The following is a 15,928-nucleotide window of genomic DNA, read 5'->3' as shown; positions in this document are numbered from 1 at the left end:
CGCCGACTTTGCCTCTCTTGCTATGTGGGAATGCGTCAACTGGCGCGAGATCCCCTTCCCAAACCTTCCGTCTACTCAGCGTTTTCACGAGGCCGAGCGCTGGAATATTATTCTGTCGGAATGCGGCTTCTTTAGCCCCGGTGGCCAGCCGGTTTGATTCTCACCCAGGTGTCCTGGCAACCCTGTTTCTGGGTTTAAGAAGAGCTTCGATGCCTCGGAAATTCTTCCATGACTGCAAACAGGCGCAACCAGTAGAGCGCGTGGCCAGATTCCGATCGAAGGGGGGAGGATGAGGCGTGTCGACCCAGTATGTTGAGCCAAATACTGTCAGAACTTCCCTTCTAATTTTACTTATCCTCATGTATGCTTGTTTTCGCAGGCACAGAGAATTCCTCTTTGTACTTGCACAATTTTGCTCATTGCTCCCGCGAACCACGTAAACCTTTGATACTTGTACCCTTACAGTCTAAGGAAACTCAGTGTTCTCCAATACATGAAGTCTCCGCAGATATGATGTTCTCCACATTCGCACGACGATCCCGGTTCGGTTAGACTATGGTCTAAGTCAATGGGTTGCCTAAACTCCGAGGAGATGCTTCCGCTCATTGTAGTCCCGAGATCTTTCATTCCCATCACCAAGGCCACGTTAATCCGTTGACTGTTATCACTTGCTAGACACCGCATGTTCGAAATTCTTTGTTAACTCTTATCGCCTAAGATGGCCTCGTCTTCAGATGACATCGCAGCCTCGCTCGCTGCATACCGCGCATTCATCTCAGCGCAGAACCGCCGCGCTCTCGAGATCTACGTACCATTCATTGCTACCGCGGTACCTGACGATCTGGAAGACGACGATGACATCGAAGAGCTCCGCCTAGACGGCCTCAATACGCTTCTTGACACCAACCTCAAAGACTTTGGCGTTTCAGAGCCCAGCGAGGTTCTTACACGTTTCGATGAGCTGGCGCCGAAGATTGGCCTCGACGGTACTTACGTGATGCAAGAGCACGAGGGCACCTCTGAGGAACGTGACGCTATTCGTCGCGAGTACCTCTTCGTTATCGAGGAGAATCTGAAGCGGAAGTCTAGAGAGGACGTGCGTGAAACCATCTCGATTCCCGAGGAGTTCCGTGTGCTGGCCGGGCTCGTTGACGGTATTGTGGGTTACGGACTGCCCGTCTATCGGAACAGGGCCCACCCGGCCTTCTGGTGGGGCTGCCGAGATGATTTGTGCCCGCACGCCGAGAGGGTGATGACGCCTGAAGACCTGTCGCAACACGCGTGTCTCCCAGAGTTCTGGGAAATCGCGGGAGGATGGGCGCCAGGTACAGGGCCGGATGCCAACTTTAGCATTGTGTATAGCCGCGAGTCTGACGAAGATCCTTGGAAGTGGAGATACACTCTTTCCACGCTGGATCACGGCTTGCAGGTCTTTGAGACGATTTCAGAGTTTCTGGCTTGGTACGCACATTTCAGGCAGTCCGATGAGGTTCCCAGGCCTAACGAGCTGGACGCCAACAGTCTCCTCTTCAGCCAAATCTAGCCATAGTTTGTGGCCTCAAGGTCAAGATGAAGGTACAGGAACTGGTCGCTAAATAGCTTCAATACAAATATGTACAGACGATCTACGTGAGGCCTACAACGTCCACTACATGTGCTTGTCATCTTACCTCTCATGAGCCCACAATTCCTACATAGGATACACTTTGTAAATTCATAAGGTCGTTGTGAGCTACGTGTCAATACGTGAAGGAAATAGTCAGTGTTCTCGAAAATTTGGGTCAGGAAGTAAGTAGCTCAGACACCTACTAATATGTAATACTGATAAGAATGACACACACTTAATCATCGGCCAAGCAGCTGTGGAGAGGTATCGGCGAAATGGCAGCACCAATTTACGTGAACCGCGAACCCGCTTGGCGGGACAGAATGGGCTCAGAGCGAGAACGCTCGTCCGGAGGTGAATTCAGCTTCAATACACCTTCAAGCTGAGGCCGGTCCTCCAGTTCTAAAGTGCCGCTGTATAGACCAGACCGTTAGGTGAGACATCCTTCGGTCCCAAGCTACATATTACACTTCTTTTGATAATGTGAATGCATATGGCGTTTTCTATGTACAGTCCCTCGTATCAGAACTATAGGTTGAGGCACATAGTGGTTACTTTATTGTTCTGTTTAACCTCGCTTAGGCATGTCTGATCTTACAACTTATGCACGTAATATTCCCTCAAGGATACGAGGTAGATCGTGGCCGATTGATGTAAGTCAGCCTTGGCCAGCGCCCGACTAGCGAATTTCTCCCCGAGGTAATGTCCTGCAGAGTTCCTCATAGGCAGACTTGCAGTTGAATGGACTGTCGTAAGCCCAACATCTTACGAGCGGTGTGGGAAGATCTGGGCACAAACAAAAAACATCCATGTGCGAAATGTAGACAAGAAACTTAAACGTCATTCCATTACCATATTGAAATACGTCTTGAAGTAAGGACGAAGATTAACATAAATAGGACAAAGCTTTCCCTGGTAGCTTGGATTTTATTAAACTCAGACGCTCATGAAATGCTTTGTGTACTCTGACGTCAAACAAAGAAGCCTTCTCATCAACTTTCCTCATTTTATCCAAAAACAACTTCGAAATGATCTTCCGAGCCGTTCTCAAAACAACCATTGTTGCTTCTGGTGCAATAGCAGCGACCATTTCTGCCAGAAACGACGATGGAACCAACGGTTTCCGTCTATGGGCCAACACGCTTTACCCTGATTCCCCAGGCAATGGCCCTATCATCCAGGGCTACGAGCTCGGCTACGTGTCCGGTGCCGCATGCCAGACCACCGCGATCCTGGTACCCGAAAGCCAAGGATCCGTATTTTATACCAGCAACAATACCATTGGCGTTTACTTTGACAGCGACTCATCCTCCTTTGCCGGCATGGTGGTGCCCTGGCGCGGGCCTGCAATGCTACCCAGCGGTAGACCCGTAGAGCTCAAGTGCGAAGACGGTACACAAGAACTCACTCTCAACGATAACGGCGTGTACTATCCCGGGGAAATGGGTCCGGATTTCAATGGAGCATTCATGGTGTGTGAGAATGGAGGTGACCCGTTCTTGAGCTTCTATGGCTGGGGTCAGAGGCCTCTCTGGGGTTGTACTGTAATTCAGCTACTTCCGATCTACTGAAATCGAAGGGAATGCTCCCTGCCATTTGATAGTTGAGGAAGAGAATTGCCGAAACCTTTCCTACGGTCATTGCCGCTACAAATTCCGCATAAGCGCCTTCTTACCATGTTCTGCGTCAGCACGGGGCCACAGAGGGTTTTGACATATGAGCGAGCAGTGTCGTATCAATGCAGACATCATGTGCAAATTGAAATCGTAGCAAAAGTTCGTTCAGGCAGAATTCAAAGAGCATAAGGCGTACCTTAGAGTGCCCATGTATCGCTAGGGTCTCTGATAGCGACCGCTGCACTGCAGCACCAGACGGGAGCATGAGCGAGCTACGACGCCATTGGTGCACATGTCTACAGACACACCATTACATACAACCAGAGATCAACGCCATAGGCCGTACAAATTTCGTAGTCGTCCAAAAAGGCGAACTGATCCTTCGGAAATTTTGGAAAAACTATCTAAGCTTCTGAAGACATATCCTTCTGGATTCAGTCGCAACGAAGTCCCGATAAGCCTAGAAATTGTGTTGAATAATGGTGCTCCATATTCAGGGTTTTGGTTTACTTGAGTGTCCTAGAAGCTAAGAGGCAAGGAAGATACGTGGTTTAGATCTCAATCCATGTCATCTAAGTAATCCGTCTCTGTAGCCAACTCGTCTCTCTGCTCATCTGATTCAGGCTCAAAGCTATGGTCTTTCTCCCTTTCAATTTCGTCAGGCTTGTCCTTCATCTTCTTTCCGCATGCGGGGATGTCATGACAGATACTGGTCTGAGGAGAGACTGTTTTGTATTTGAGCGAGCGTGAGCGTGAATCCGACGTGCCAAAGTACTTCACTTACTACGCGGACTTGACGATTTTCGGGCTTTCAGTCCGTCATTGTGCTCTTTCACCCAGCTCTGCTTTACTGGTGAGTTCCACGGCGATGTGACTAAAGTAAGTTGCATCGTCATCTTAGATTATAATCATTATAGGAACCCAGTGGGAAGAGCAAGTACCCGCTCACTTACCTCGCCGAGCGTATTTGCGAACAATTTCATCATCGCTAGTAAAGGCGAGGCCACAACTTCGGAAGTGCGCAGCTGCTAGGCCATTTTCGAAGGGATCACTATTGAAAATTGGATGATGGCAGCCTCTATCCATATTCGGACAGGAGAGAATGTAGAAATTGGCGTCGTCATTGAGCTTGTAAGAAAAGACAAAATGATTAGGGTAGTATTTTGTGATTGCTGACGTCAAGGCGCTTGTTTTGTTCTTCTGTTTGGGACGTTGAACGCGCTTGGTATTCTGTTTCTTCAATTTAAGCTTCCTGAGGCCATTCTGAGGCGAAGTCTTTCGGAGCGGCTCCTTGGTTGATGGGGCAGGGTATGATCTCTGCACTTTTGCGTCTTTTGAGCTCTCAAGGCCACGACTCCGCCGGCGTCTCTCATTTAAGTCTGGACGGTGGTGGCTCAGCACCGAGAGAGAAGGACTACGAGATTCTAAGTGATAATCCGTGGTCTTTTGACTCTGATCTAGAGAAATCCCGTCTGATAACTATCATGATTGTAAGCGATACGAAGTAGAAGACGGGCCATGGAGTCTGGTTAAATACCACTATCGGAGTGCTATCGGGCTGATCGAGTTCAGGCGGCATGGCAAACATTGATTGGTTTGAACGTCCATAGTCCAATGATGAGAAAAGAAACCCTCGAACCTGATCGAGATAGAGATTGCTGACGCTGCAGAGAAAATTGTTCTCAATTTGAGCAACAATAGACCCTCTCTCATGAGGGGGAAATCGGTTCGGCGTTTCGGATACGAGTTTGCTGCGCACTTTTCCTCTGAAGTCTTCGTATTTATCGACCAGTATTTTCATCTCCCGGTTCAGTTGATGCTCAAGATGGCCATTGCACTGCTGTATCAGCCTTTCAACCCTTTCCACAGTGTCCCGAGAGATTGAGTATGTCATCGGCAGATGTGTATCCATGGTGAACAAGTTGATTTGGTCTTATGAGGGGTGGCGGAGAGAGTTTTGATTGATAGTGACAAGATCTATCAACAGATTTTTCTCTTGCGACACGTTTATCAAGAGTTTGGAAACTTTCGATTGCTGAGTAAGACCAGACAGTCGAGATAGGGCTTGCCTCAAACTTTTCTATGTTTGCGTCTTATTAGACGCAGCCGATATCGAAAAAGTCGCCTGCGGTACGAAAATAAATGTCGTCAGTGGCTTTCTATGTTATTCCCTTATTTTAGCGGCAAAACAAGCAAACTTCTCGCAAGCAGACAAAAACAAGAAAACAATAGCTGCAAGGATGTTCTTCCCTGTTGGTTTCAAAGTAACAAACAATTTTACACGCAAACACAAAATCTGTTTGTCTCACACCAGGATTTTCCTACAACTTGCGCTGTTTGTTACACTAAAAACAATCAAAAGCTTTGTTGCATTACCCTGTGAGCCTTCGAAGTTCTCAACATTTCTAGCTCCTTGTCTCCCGAATTGCCGCAATGACTCCTCTGTAAAAAAGCATTACTTCATATTCATTCTCCATTGTACCGTTGCCAACTTTGACCTCTCGGTGATTATTCAAAGTATGTTGTTTGCTTGATAAGCCATACCTCTCATCTATCTCCACTTGAGGGACCTTAAGAATCACTCAAAAACCAAGCTCCACCCGATCCTGATCCGGCACTTGAAATCGCACTTTCCGTCCTCAAGTTCCCAAGTATTGTGAGATTATTTCCTACTTGACGATATGGAATCTCCAGAGATCCATCCGGCGTAAGTGCTAAGACCGCTCATCCGATACTATCGCACAAACACGTACCAAGTCGTAGCCACTTTCCGTACCTCTGACAAGATGATCATAGGATATTGGGCTGGGATTGGGGCAGCACCGCAATCAGAGTCAGTCTACTCATTTTCCAAGGTAGTGAGCGGATTATACAAGAAGTATTCAATACAGAATCTCATCCCGGGCACGATGAGCGGTACCAAAAGGGTGCGTTCAACTCGGCCCTGTATCTAGACGGCAAGGGCAACGTGTATCTTGGTGAAAGAATGGACGATAATCGAATTCCTACCCCGTCCAAGGAGCTTTTCAGTAGGAATTCACCCGCCAATAATAGTTTTAAGGCTATCAATAAGAGCCTGAACGGGGTGAAAAGCAGTAGCTCCCGAGAGCTGATTTGCAAAGGAATGGACGCCATCGCCAGCGCTGTTCTTCAACAAGTTCAAAGTCACTGTCAAGGAGGATACTTGCACGGTCGCATGCTCAGTGGGGTCAAGATCCGTCGGATTGGGCTGTCCTACCCAGCATTCTGGAGGCAAGAGGAGCGTACCTTCTACGAACATATCATTAGAAGAGTCATGCCCGAGTTTGCAGACATTTTCGCAAACGACACTGATGTAGACTTCCATGTGGAAAGTCTGGCTTCGGCCCACAACTTATTCTGGAACCAACGCCAACACAACAAGTTCCTCCAAATTTCCGACAAACCTACATTATTAGTCTTCCTGGACTTTGGTGGCTACACTTTGGTAAGAATCTAGCCACCTTGCAACCCACATCTGGGGCCGCATCCGGGCCAAGATAATACTGACATCACCAGAACGGCTGTATGTTTACCGTTGTCCAGGGTACGAAAGACCTCTTTAGCTACTATAGAGTAGGCGATACATTCTGTAAGTCTGCACTTCAATTGTCTTGTCAATGCTGCTGTGAGAAAGCTTTGGCTGAAGAATGTATGCCCAGGCACAAGTGGCGGCACTCAATTGTGGGAGCGAGCTTTCGGAGACTTTGCAGCCAGATACTTTGAGATGCAGCAGGGATTCAAGCTACCTTCAAGAGAGCGTATGCAGCTTTTGCAAAGCTTTCACCTGCAGATCAAGAAGTTCAACTCAGATAAGATCAATGATATGTCGCTACATGTCACAGATCCGGAGAATGCAACGAGATCACGGACGGTGTATCTTACGGAAGTACAAGCTGGGCAATGCTTTTGGGAAGGGATGAAGCGGCCTATCGAGCTGGCAAAGGAGAAGGTTGCCGAGGCAGCGACTCTGAGCGACAGGGTCCGAGTTGTCGTTTCCGGCGGAAGTGGCAAAAGCTCCATCGTTCAAGCCCATGTCCATGATGCGTGCAGAAAAGCCAACATTGATGCTCCGTATTTCTTTTACGAAAAGGCGGGAGATAAAGAGTAACTATAGCAAAACCAGAGCTACTCTCAAAGTTTATATATGCTGACTTATGCTGTAGTTCATGGAATATCTCCAAAGGTGCGGCAATTGCCACGGCAACTACTATGACAGGCCTCGAGTTCATGGAAAGAGGAGCAGCATTTGGGATCCAAGTCGGGTACATAAAAAACAAGGACGGGTCTACAGGGAGGGGAAACGAGTCAGCCGTCAAGAACAGGACAACCTTTTGGCAAGAAAAGGTCAAAGTCACCGTTGATGCAGTATGTGCACTCCTTACTTTTCTCGCATGTCATTGATGCATGTGAGCTTCAAGTTGTGAATAAACGCACACATATTCTACTTGACCCTCCTGAGCATTTGGAAACTGATAGATTCATACAGACACAGTCTTATCCATTCACAACATGGTGTTCTGGGCAGAAATGTCTCAAGATCATATGTGATCCGTTCTTACAAGTCTCAGAACGCAAAGAGGAGCTCACAGCATCATTGAGCTACGACATACTCGAGCTACCTCCGCCCAAAAGAGGCTACTGGCGTTTCACACAAAGTATTGTCTATGATGGTGATACTATGATCTTTTTGCTGTGCAGAGACTATTTGGGGACGAACAAGAATGCACGGACAGCCATAAGATCCGAGACACATTTCTCCTGTCCAATGTGTTTTGAGAACTCTTCAAATTGCTTCTTGCTCGACACGGATGTGGATGATGGAGGCCGTGGTCTTCGACTCAATGAAGAGGGGAAGCTTACATCCTGCACTGAGGATTCCGTGAAGGAACAGCTAAGAAGCCTGCAGAGGAGCACAAGGAAAGACAATTTGCCTCGCAAACGCCAGAGGCAAGTCTCGGAACCGTCGCAACGGGCGAAGAAGCGACAACCTGGATGGAAGCCCACTGGCCATCTCCTCCCTTTTCAACCACCGTCAGCGACAGGCTGCGAGTCACCACTAGGTGAAAACGCAATCATTTCAGGTGCAGGGCTTTCCGGTGCTGGTAACACTCATGACAGCAGTTCTGATGTCGATTACGAACCTGTCAGTCATCCAGTGACGTCTCCCGTAAGATTGATGGAGACAAGAAGCAGCTCACTACGGAAACGAAGCGAGTACACCCAGTCGTCATTCGAATTGGGAACCGGATACCCGCTAGCCCCCTCAGAAGGCGACAGCGACACTGTTGATCTTGACTAATACTATTACGGATTAGCTGACAGCCTTTGAACAATCGCAATATTCAGCTTCCCTCTTCATGACACCTTATCTGAACAACGCTCAATCTAATTGTGGGACTCAAATGAGGAACAAGAGAGTTTGCTGGCCAATACATACATTCTCTTCTTTCTCAAGGCTACTGCCACCCATCATCTCCCACCTACTTGGGCTTCCTAGAGTTTTCCGTCCAAAAGAAAAAGAATCGAGGATGTTGCCACAAGTAAGGTACTGGGTAATAAGTCGTAATGATGACAAAGTAGAAGTGATGCCTCAGTGGTACAAATGAACTTACGAACACGTGAAGGAGCAGGTCATTCTGTTTTCCACTTCTGGGTTTGGAATTTGTCCTTCATGTAACGTAACCCAAGCAACAAGGCCTATCTGTCATATTATAGAGGCTGTTCTCACCCGAATGGCAACCGGCACAAAGCGCGAAGCAGGGCCAGCCCGCATCGTTTCACAGCACTTCCAGACTGAGAAATACACTAAAAATTCTTACAAGGCATCGGATAGTTGCTGTTTTAGATGTGATTGGGCCTGTGTAGGGTGTGAGCCTGGCAAAGCCTGTACAAGCTGTGGTTATTGGTGGATTCAATAGCAGCGCACTTGTGCGACCGCTTTGGATGCTATGCAGCATGGGCTTCTGCCTATGGTGATTTATGCTGCATCATCTTACTCTTGGTATTGGAAACAAATACGATGATGGCCTCGCAGGTCATCTGAGAGGCTCCAAAACGGCAATCCTTTCAATCTGAAATCCAAGTACGCTGTCGCGTTGTCTATGCGTGGAGGATGCCATATCAAATGTGATCTCTCGTTGGGCACTAGCATAATATAGTAGAAGTATCGATGCCCTCTTGTGCCGTATCTACCTTAGGTACGTAGAGAAGGCAGAGGTCTTAAAGCCAAACATAGTCTCTAGTCGTCCACGGACTTTAAGTCTCGCCTCATTCTCCACTTTGGCCCGACCTTCATTTCTATATACATGAGGGGGAGAAGTAGAGCGCAAACGCCGCCAAGGAGAACATAACTCCAGCTGATGCGCAAGGCAGCCGTCATCCTGTCGATGAGACCCACCAAGAGGGCTGCCAGCAAGCATCGTACCAGGTTTGTCTGTGACTAGCATTAGCCTTCCCAAGTTCTGGCAAGGTTCCTAAGAGCAAGTTACTCACACATGCTGTCGCGGCTGAGCTCCTGGTTTGCAGAATGTCGATCATGAGAGTCATGGTCGTATTGAGAATAGCAATCGACGTATAACCCACTAGAACCGTCAGTTGTGGAATCGCGACTTGACTAAGGGCATGCAGCTTATAAAGTTAACTTACGGACAATCTGAAGAACGAGAGGGACAGCGATATGAACCCCTCGGTCAACGCAAAAGCCCCATGCTATCACAGCTCCGGAGAACAGAACCAGTAACACCGGCATGGTCCTTAAACGTGCATACTCCTTAGGGAACAAGATATCGCCATCGGATTCCTCAACCTTTTTCTTAATACGAGCGTAGTCCCAATCGAGAAACTTTCCGGTGAGTGTGCTGCCAACGATCATGCCAAATCCCGTGGGCAGGTAGCACAGACCAAGGGCGGTTTCGGACAACCAAGGGTAGACTTTGGCAAAGGAAGAGGCGACCGTCGTCACGACGGTGTTGTTGACTGCGTAAACGACGCCCGTAAAGGTGAGGGTTATGGCGACGTCGGGATATACGAGGATGACAAAAGGATTGATTGATCGCTTGACGCCAGACTTATTGCGTTGGATCTTGTTCTTCCTTCGGGATCTACCTACCACGGGTAAGAGAGGGGTGTAGACCCCGCCAAGAGAGATACTTCCGTTGCCAACGAGATTGCGAAGAGTTTCCGGGAGGAACCTATAGAGATTGCTAACCGTCAGCGCACGGTCTCGAGGAGGAGAGGAGGGGCATGGACTTGTTCAACTTGCAAGGCGGAACTTACAGTAAGATAAAGAGGAGGCAACAAACAGCCATGATGACTTGGAACCAAAAAATGGAACGCCACCCAAGTTTATCAGAAAGCGCACCACCAATCGCTGGAGCGATACAGGGTGAAAGCTGATAGTGTCAATAACATGATGGGGTAAGGTGCCTTTCGCATAGCTCTAGGGGGTAGTTGGCTAAACGTACCATAGGGCCGAGATTGAACGTGCCGAAGAATCCTCCCCTCTCTTCCGGAGTCGAAATGTCGCCGATAACACCCGCCCCTGGTACCCAACTGATTAGCCTGGCACATAAAGTAGGTTCAAGCAAAGAATGAGTTACCAAGAGCGATTGTGCTAGCACAACCAGCAGCCTGCAAGCATCGGAGGACGATCAAGAGCCAGAAAGCGTCCGTAGGAATTACGGCTATTCCTATACACGCTCCGATTAAGATGGTCAAGCAGACTAAAAAGACTGGCCTCCTCCCGTAGCGGTCGGAGAGGGGTCCCCATAGCATCGGCGCTATTCAGGTATGCGGGTTAGGCAAAATTCATTCACTAGATAGCTGATAGGGCGGAGAGCAGGGGGTATCCTTTGCACATTGCCTTTTACTTACAGACGCCCTGAGTCGCAAGGAAGGCTGTTACTGTCAAGTTCAGAAGCTCCACAGACTTGCCAAATGCTCCTGACAGCTTCGGGATAGCAGGCAGGTAAATGTTGGCTGGTAGCGGGCTACGCCGAATGTCAGGATGGGCGGTGTGAGGCACGGAAACATATTGTTTACCTATAAAAACCGGCGACGGCTACCATTGCGACAATGAACCACTTCTCTGTGCGAGTAAAGATGCTGTAGGGCTCCACTGATGCGTTTTCCTCCAGCGGAAGCACGAGGTTCTCCTGTCCGGATTGGAGGTTCGGAGCAGGCGCAGCGCCGGCCCCGGGATCGGGGCCATCGATTTTAGGTTCATCCATCGTGGGGCGCAAGTCGGAGGCCGGAGATCGGGGAAGTGGATGCCTTGATGGAACCGTCCGGACGGCTTAATGGACTTGTGATTCTCTTGGCGGAGGGAAAGATTGAGAACAAGAGGAAGAAATGCCCCTTTGCAGCTCCCCTGCTGGCGAAATACCCATACCACCTCGGCCTACGAAAAATCTTGACCGATGACATTTTGGACCCCACGCGGACCCAGAAATCGGCCAAAATATCTCGGCGCCGGTTTCGGAAAAGGCGAATAGCGGCGGGTCTGCCGCGGCACGGCCATCCGAGAAGGGAGAGGGGCCAGTCCCCGTTTCTTAGGCTACAGACGGTTCGCATTAGTTAGTCTGGATCGCCATTGATGTAATCCGTTGCTGGGCCTGCTAGGTAAGCGGCCTGGCACATTGGCAGAGAGGCTCTTGGATGGTGGATCTATGTGGATTCAGCTCGTGGGGACTTCAGGCCGGCTTGCGGTGATGTTTCCGGCGCATATCCGGGGTGCCAACTTCCAAGGTTAGTGATAGGTTGCCATGGGCTCATGACCACTAGGAGGTCCGATATATCGGAGGCTAGGACCTTGAGATATCTGAAAATCTCTTTTGCCTGTTTCTTATCTTGTCCAGAGATGCAAGATGCGGCTTCTAGCAACCGAGGCTGAGGTGTTCTTGGCGACCGGCTCCCACTTGGAGACACCTTATGGAAGAAAACCTTCCACCTCTACGTGCACTTTGTCTCAGTTAAGGATATGGATGTATTACTATCAATCCTCTGAGTCATCATTATTAACGCCACGTTTGAGAAATATAGACTTGGCTTTCAAGAATAACCAAAAAATATGTCGGCTTTGACCTCACCAAAGATTGAAGACAATCTTGCATGACCTCTAATCCAGGACCTAATGTTATAAGTTTCCCGTAATACAACAGGTCTGTTGCCATCACAAGTATGATCGAGCTTCCGGTGCAGAACAGGCCCAATTACCGACTCCTCCAGAGACGCCCTCTCGCAAAAACGAAACATTAGACGGAAAGCGAGAGTTCTATCCAAGATACGTAGACAGAATATTGAAAGGGCTGGAAAGGCATCTCCCATCGTCGAGTCACATTCGGCCGGATTTAGGTACGAGGTGCCGCCCTGGTTCTCATCGACAAGCGGTTCGTTAACAAGACGTTCAACGTCTTTACCTTGTGGTGGTGATGAACGCGAATATGCTCTTGTCAGTGCTTATCTGCAAGTGCGTTGCCCTCAACTTGTCTGTCCAGCTCTGTCCAGCAACACGAAGAGTTCACCGCTGACAAAGGGGGTAAAGTCACCTTCGAGATGCTAGCCGCAACGTCCGGGATTGTTGTGAGGAACTCGGCTATAGCTATCATGTTCTCTAGCCTTCTGACAACGATTTGGACGGCCTACTAAGGACTAAGCGATGGCCGAGGATCCCCAGGTACACCTATGCAGACCGCTGTTCTCATAACCCTCCCCATGGTTCTCGGCGCAGCAATTGCAGGAGCAGTAGTCAGCGGGCCGTGATGGGGGACTGTCTACGAGAGCAAGTTAGTCGGCCGTGTAACTTCAGCGATCGTTAGTCCAGCAGAAGTTTTCGGCAAGTTCATTGGCATAGCCCTCTCGTCCACGTTCTTTGGCACTATCGCGGCAACAAGGTACACCATAATGTTCAACTTCTAGCACCTCCTCTCGTCCTTCTACCAAAGGTCCGCATATATTTCCTGCTATGAGTATGCGCCCCTGATGACAGCGGTGGCAATTCTTGTTGAAATCCGTTACGCCGCAGACTTCATCGTGAGTCCGGAGAACTTCGTCGCTCTCATACAGTAATGGTCCGCGGCGTTCCTCAACGTGAACCGTGGACCGTGGTGCTCTTCGACCATCTTGAATGCCGTGGCCCAAACTGCGTAAGGTACGGACCCAGCGCCTGGGTCCACGCCGTAAGGCTGCCGCTCAGCGTGGCTGCGTTTGGGTCGTGCGTCTCTTGCCTCGGCGTCGTCGTTCCCTGCATGGCGCAAATATGGTGGATCGGGCCGATCGCCGAGACGGCCGGGAATATTGGGGGTAAGCTGGCGTTTGTAGTGTCTGATTGCTGTGTTTGGCGATTAGAACGTTGGAAAGTATGATTTCAGGGCGACGGGAGAATAGCTCTCAAGAGTCAAGACAAATGGGAACCGACCCGGGCGGTGAGGTCTAACGAGTCTGCTGTGCGAGCTGCGCCGCTTGGCCCGCTGGGAAGGACGGCAGGGGTAACAATTATATTAAGATTGAATCTACTGTGCAGATCGAAAAGTTCATGAGGAAGATGTAGAGAGTGGCTATTGGGTTCAATCCATACTGTTTGCTTGCCATAGGCAGAGAAGGACGGGTGGAAGCATATTAGGCGCAGCAATAGATCTATGCGCGTGGATACCTACATCGCCGCTCTTCCCACGTTTTACTTGGCGCACAGGATCTCTCGGCATGAGGGATGCGGGATTCCAGAACGAAAGATCCAATGACTAATTCACTCGCCTGAAGTCCTCAACCTGCTGCAACATCATATGCGTTTCTGGGCGTGCCGCGCGTCGGGTGCCTCGAGCAAACAAACTGATATTAAGGTCGGCCTCATCCTCCCATACGACCCTGCAGCAAGGTTGCATCTGTCATAACTTGAGTTCTTTGTTGGCAAACTCTTATCAAAGAGAAGCATCGTCCGGGCTTCTCACCCCTTTGGTATGCTCCTCGAGGCATTGTCGGGATCATAGTTGCCGGTCGAATAAGACTGCACGTAAACAGGCGGGATATTGACCATACACTGGCCGGATGTGCTGCAGCAGCATATGCAAGAAGGAAGCAAACAACACGTTTTCGGCCGCAAGCCGTCTCGCACAGAATTGCTCATGTTGGGTTAACGCCCGAGATGGGGCCCTGCAGAGAGATCTCGCACCAACCAACTGGGACGGAACTCATCCGGAGATCTCGTACTGTGCCCTACTTCTCCTTTTTCTTCATTCTCAAGGCGGCAGTGGCGGGAGTAGGATCCGGGAGAAAACGCTGGGACGACAGTGAGGAGGAGGAGAAAAGAAAACGAATTGTTTGCTTTTGCCGCATACTGTATGCAGGACAGGACATATCGCTCCGAGGCCACGGAAATGAAACCGCACCGCCGCTCGGTCTGTGTCACCTACTCGAACGGACGAGATTGCATGGGATGAAATTCAGGTAGACGTAGGGAGAGAGACAGGAGGAAGAAATCCACATTCTCACACGACGTAGGCGAGAAACGCAAAATGATTCGACCGACAGCTAACCAATGCCGCCCCGTCTCGCACTCACTGAGTCTCACAGACTCACTCTCATTCTCACCTTCACTTTCACTCTCACTCTCACTGTGATTATCAATATCACACGCCCTTCACTCATCTTACTCTCACCCTTACTTTTCTGTATCCGCATTAATGGTATCGAATCGCGGATGTCCCTCGGCGGCAATCACTGACCAGCAAAATGCAATCTGCCCCGGTTGCGACCGAGACATGTGACGGCTCGAGTCTGATTGCCTTGCAACCCTCATGTTTTCGAACGCCAGTCGAACGCTTTGAGCGTAAGCTGTCGCAGCCTCCTCCCTTCCCTTCGACCGCGATGACGGCAAACGTCGTTTGTAGACGTTACCTGCCAGGCCGCAAGCCACTGAGGCGGGAACGGCGCTAGAGACGACCTTATTCGAGAACCAAGTGCAAGGGAACGCGGAACTAGACCGGGACGCCGTGAAACCACGGCATCGATCCATCCAGACGGCACTGCTGTCTGTAGTGATCCTCTCGAGTTAAGGCGGTGTTGCCACACCACACCCGATCGACGGACTTTGAGCCTTCTAGCTTACCTCTCACGGCCGTTCAAATAGGGTTTCGCCTCGTCGAGGGTGGCCTCGGGATGTGATTGGGTCATTCCGTACCCGGATGGGCGTTCGTCGCGTGGTCACGCAGATGGCTGATGCGGTTGAGACATGTATATTCGGATACCGACCGCGCTGGGCGAATGTTGTTGGGACCGGACTGCGTGTTGTCAAGAGCACCGAGAGCGTCGATGAATAGACCTGGTCTCTGGCTTGGCTTGTGTGAGCCCTTGGGGTCCATCCAACATTACACATTTCACAAGAAGCCCTTCCTGGGACTTGCATATTGCTCACCACCAATCTAAAACTCTCCCGGACCAACCTTTACTATGTTACGGATATTGGTTGGTGCAAAGGAAAGATGTGTAAAAGAAAACGTGGGAAAACGTGGGAACTCCGGCCCCTCCGGAGTCGGTGCTCGGGGTGCTGTGATTTCAGTCTGGGATGGGCTGATGTTGACCAGGAAATCCGGGGAAGAGGAACCTTGACACATTGCGATCTAGATTCCTTCTTCCCCGCCAAGTGAGAAGACCAACGAAAAAGCGCGCATTGTTTCATTTGGGAGCCACTATT

General features: G+C 49.7%; 4 protein-coding genes across 4 annotated transcripts; 3 read left to right on the top strand and 1 right to left on the bottom strand.

Annotated features, from left to right (window-relative positions):
• Positions 1-718: 718 nt before the first annotated feature.
• On the top strand, positions 719-1,543 carry N0V96_001250 (uncharacterized protein; the record flags this gene model as incomplete). Its single annotated transcript, XM_053196767.2, has 1 exon — positions 719-1,543. One exon carries the CDS (start codon positions 719-721, stop codon positions 1,541-1,543), a length of 825 nt encoding a protein of 274 aa, XP_053045694.1.
• A 1,091-nt stretch (positions 1,544-2,634) lies between these two features.
• N0V96_001249 (uncharacterized protein) lies at positions 2,635-3,177 on the top strand (the record flags this gene model as incomplete). Its single annotated transcript, XM_053196768.1, has 1 exon — positions 2,635-3,177. One exon carries the CDS (start codon positions 2,635-2,637, stop codon positions 3,175-3,177), a length of 543 nt encoding a protein of 180 aa, XP_053045695.1.
• Positions 3,178-6,346: 3,169 nt separating this feature from the next.
• N0V96_001248 (uncharacterized protein) lies at positions 6,347-7,351 on the top strand (the record flags this gene model as incomplete). The annotated part of the gene is made up of 3 exons (XM_065756179.1): positions 6,347-6,688; positions 6,760-6,832; positions 6,903-7,351. The coding sequence occupies 3 exons, from the start codon at positions 6,347-6,349 to the stop codon at positions 7,349-7,351; spliced, it is 864 nt and encodes a 287-aa protein (XP_065615419.1).
• A 2,520-nt stretch (positions 7,352-9,871) lies between these two features.
• On the bottom strand, positions 9,872-11,471 carry QDR1 (multidrug transporter; the record flags this gene model as incomplete). The annotated part of the gene is made up of 2 exons (XM_065756178.1): positions 9,872-10,433; positions 11,323-11,471. The coding sequence occupies 2 exons, from the start codon at positions 11,469-11,471 to the stop codon at positions 9,872-9,874; spliced, it is 711 nt and encodes a 236-aa protein (XP_065615418.1).
• Between the last annotated feature and the right edge of the window lie 4,457 nt (positions 11,472-15,928).

Source organism: Colletotrichum fioriniae (genome assembly GCF_027942845.1).
Source record: "Colletotrichum fioriniae strain IMI 355084 chromosome Unknown scaffold_1, whole genome shotgun sequence".
Classification (NCBI taxonomy): Eukaryota; Fungi; Ascomycota; class Sordariomycetes; order Glomerellales; family Glomerellaceae; genus Colletotrichum; species Colletotrichum fioriniae.
This window is presented reverse-complemented; position numbering and strand designations above follow the sequence as displayed.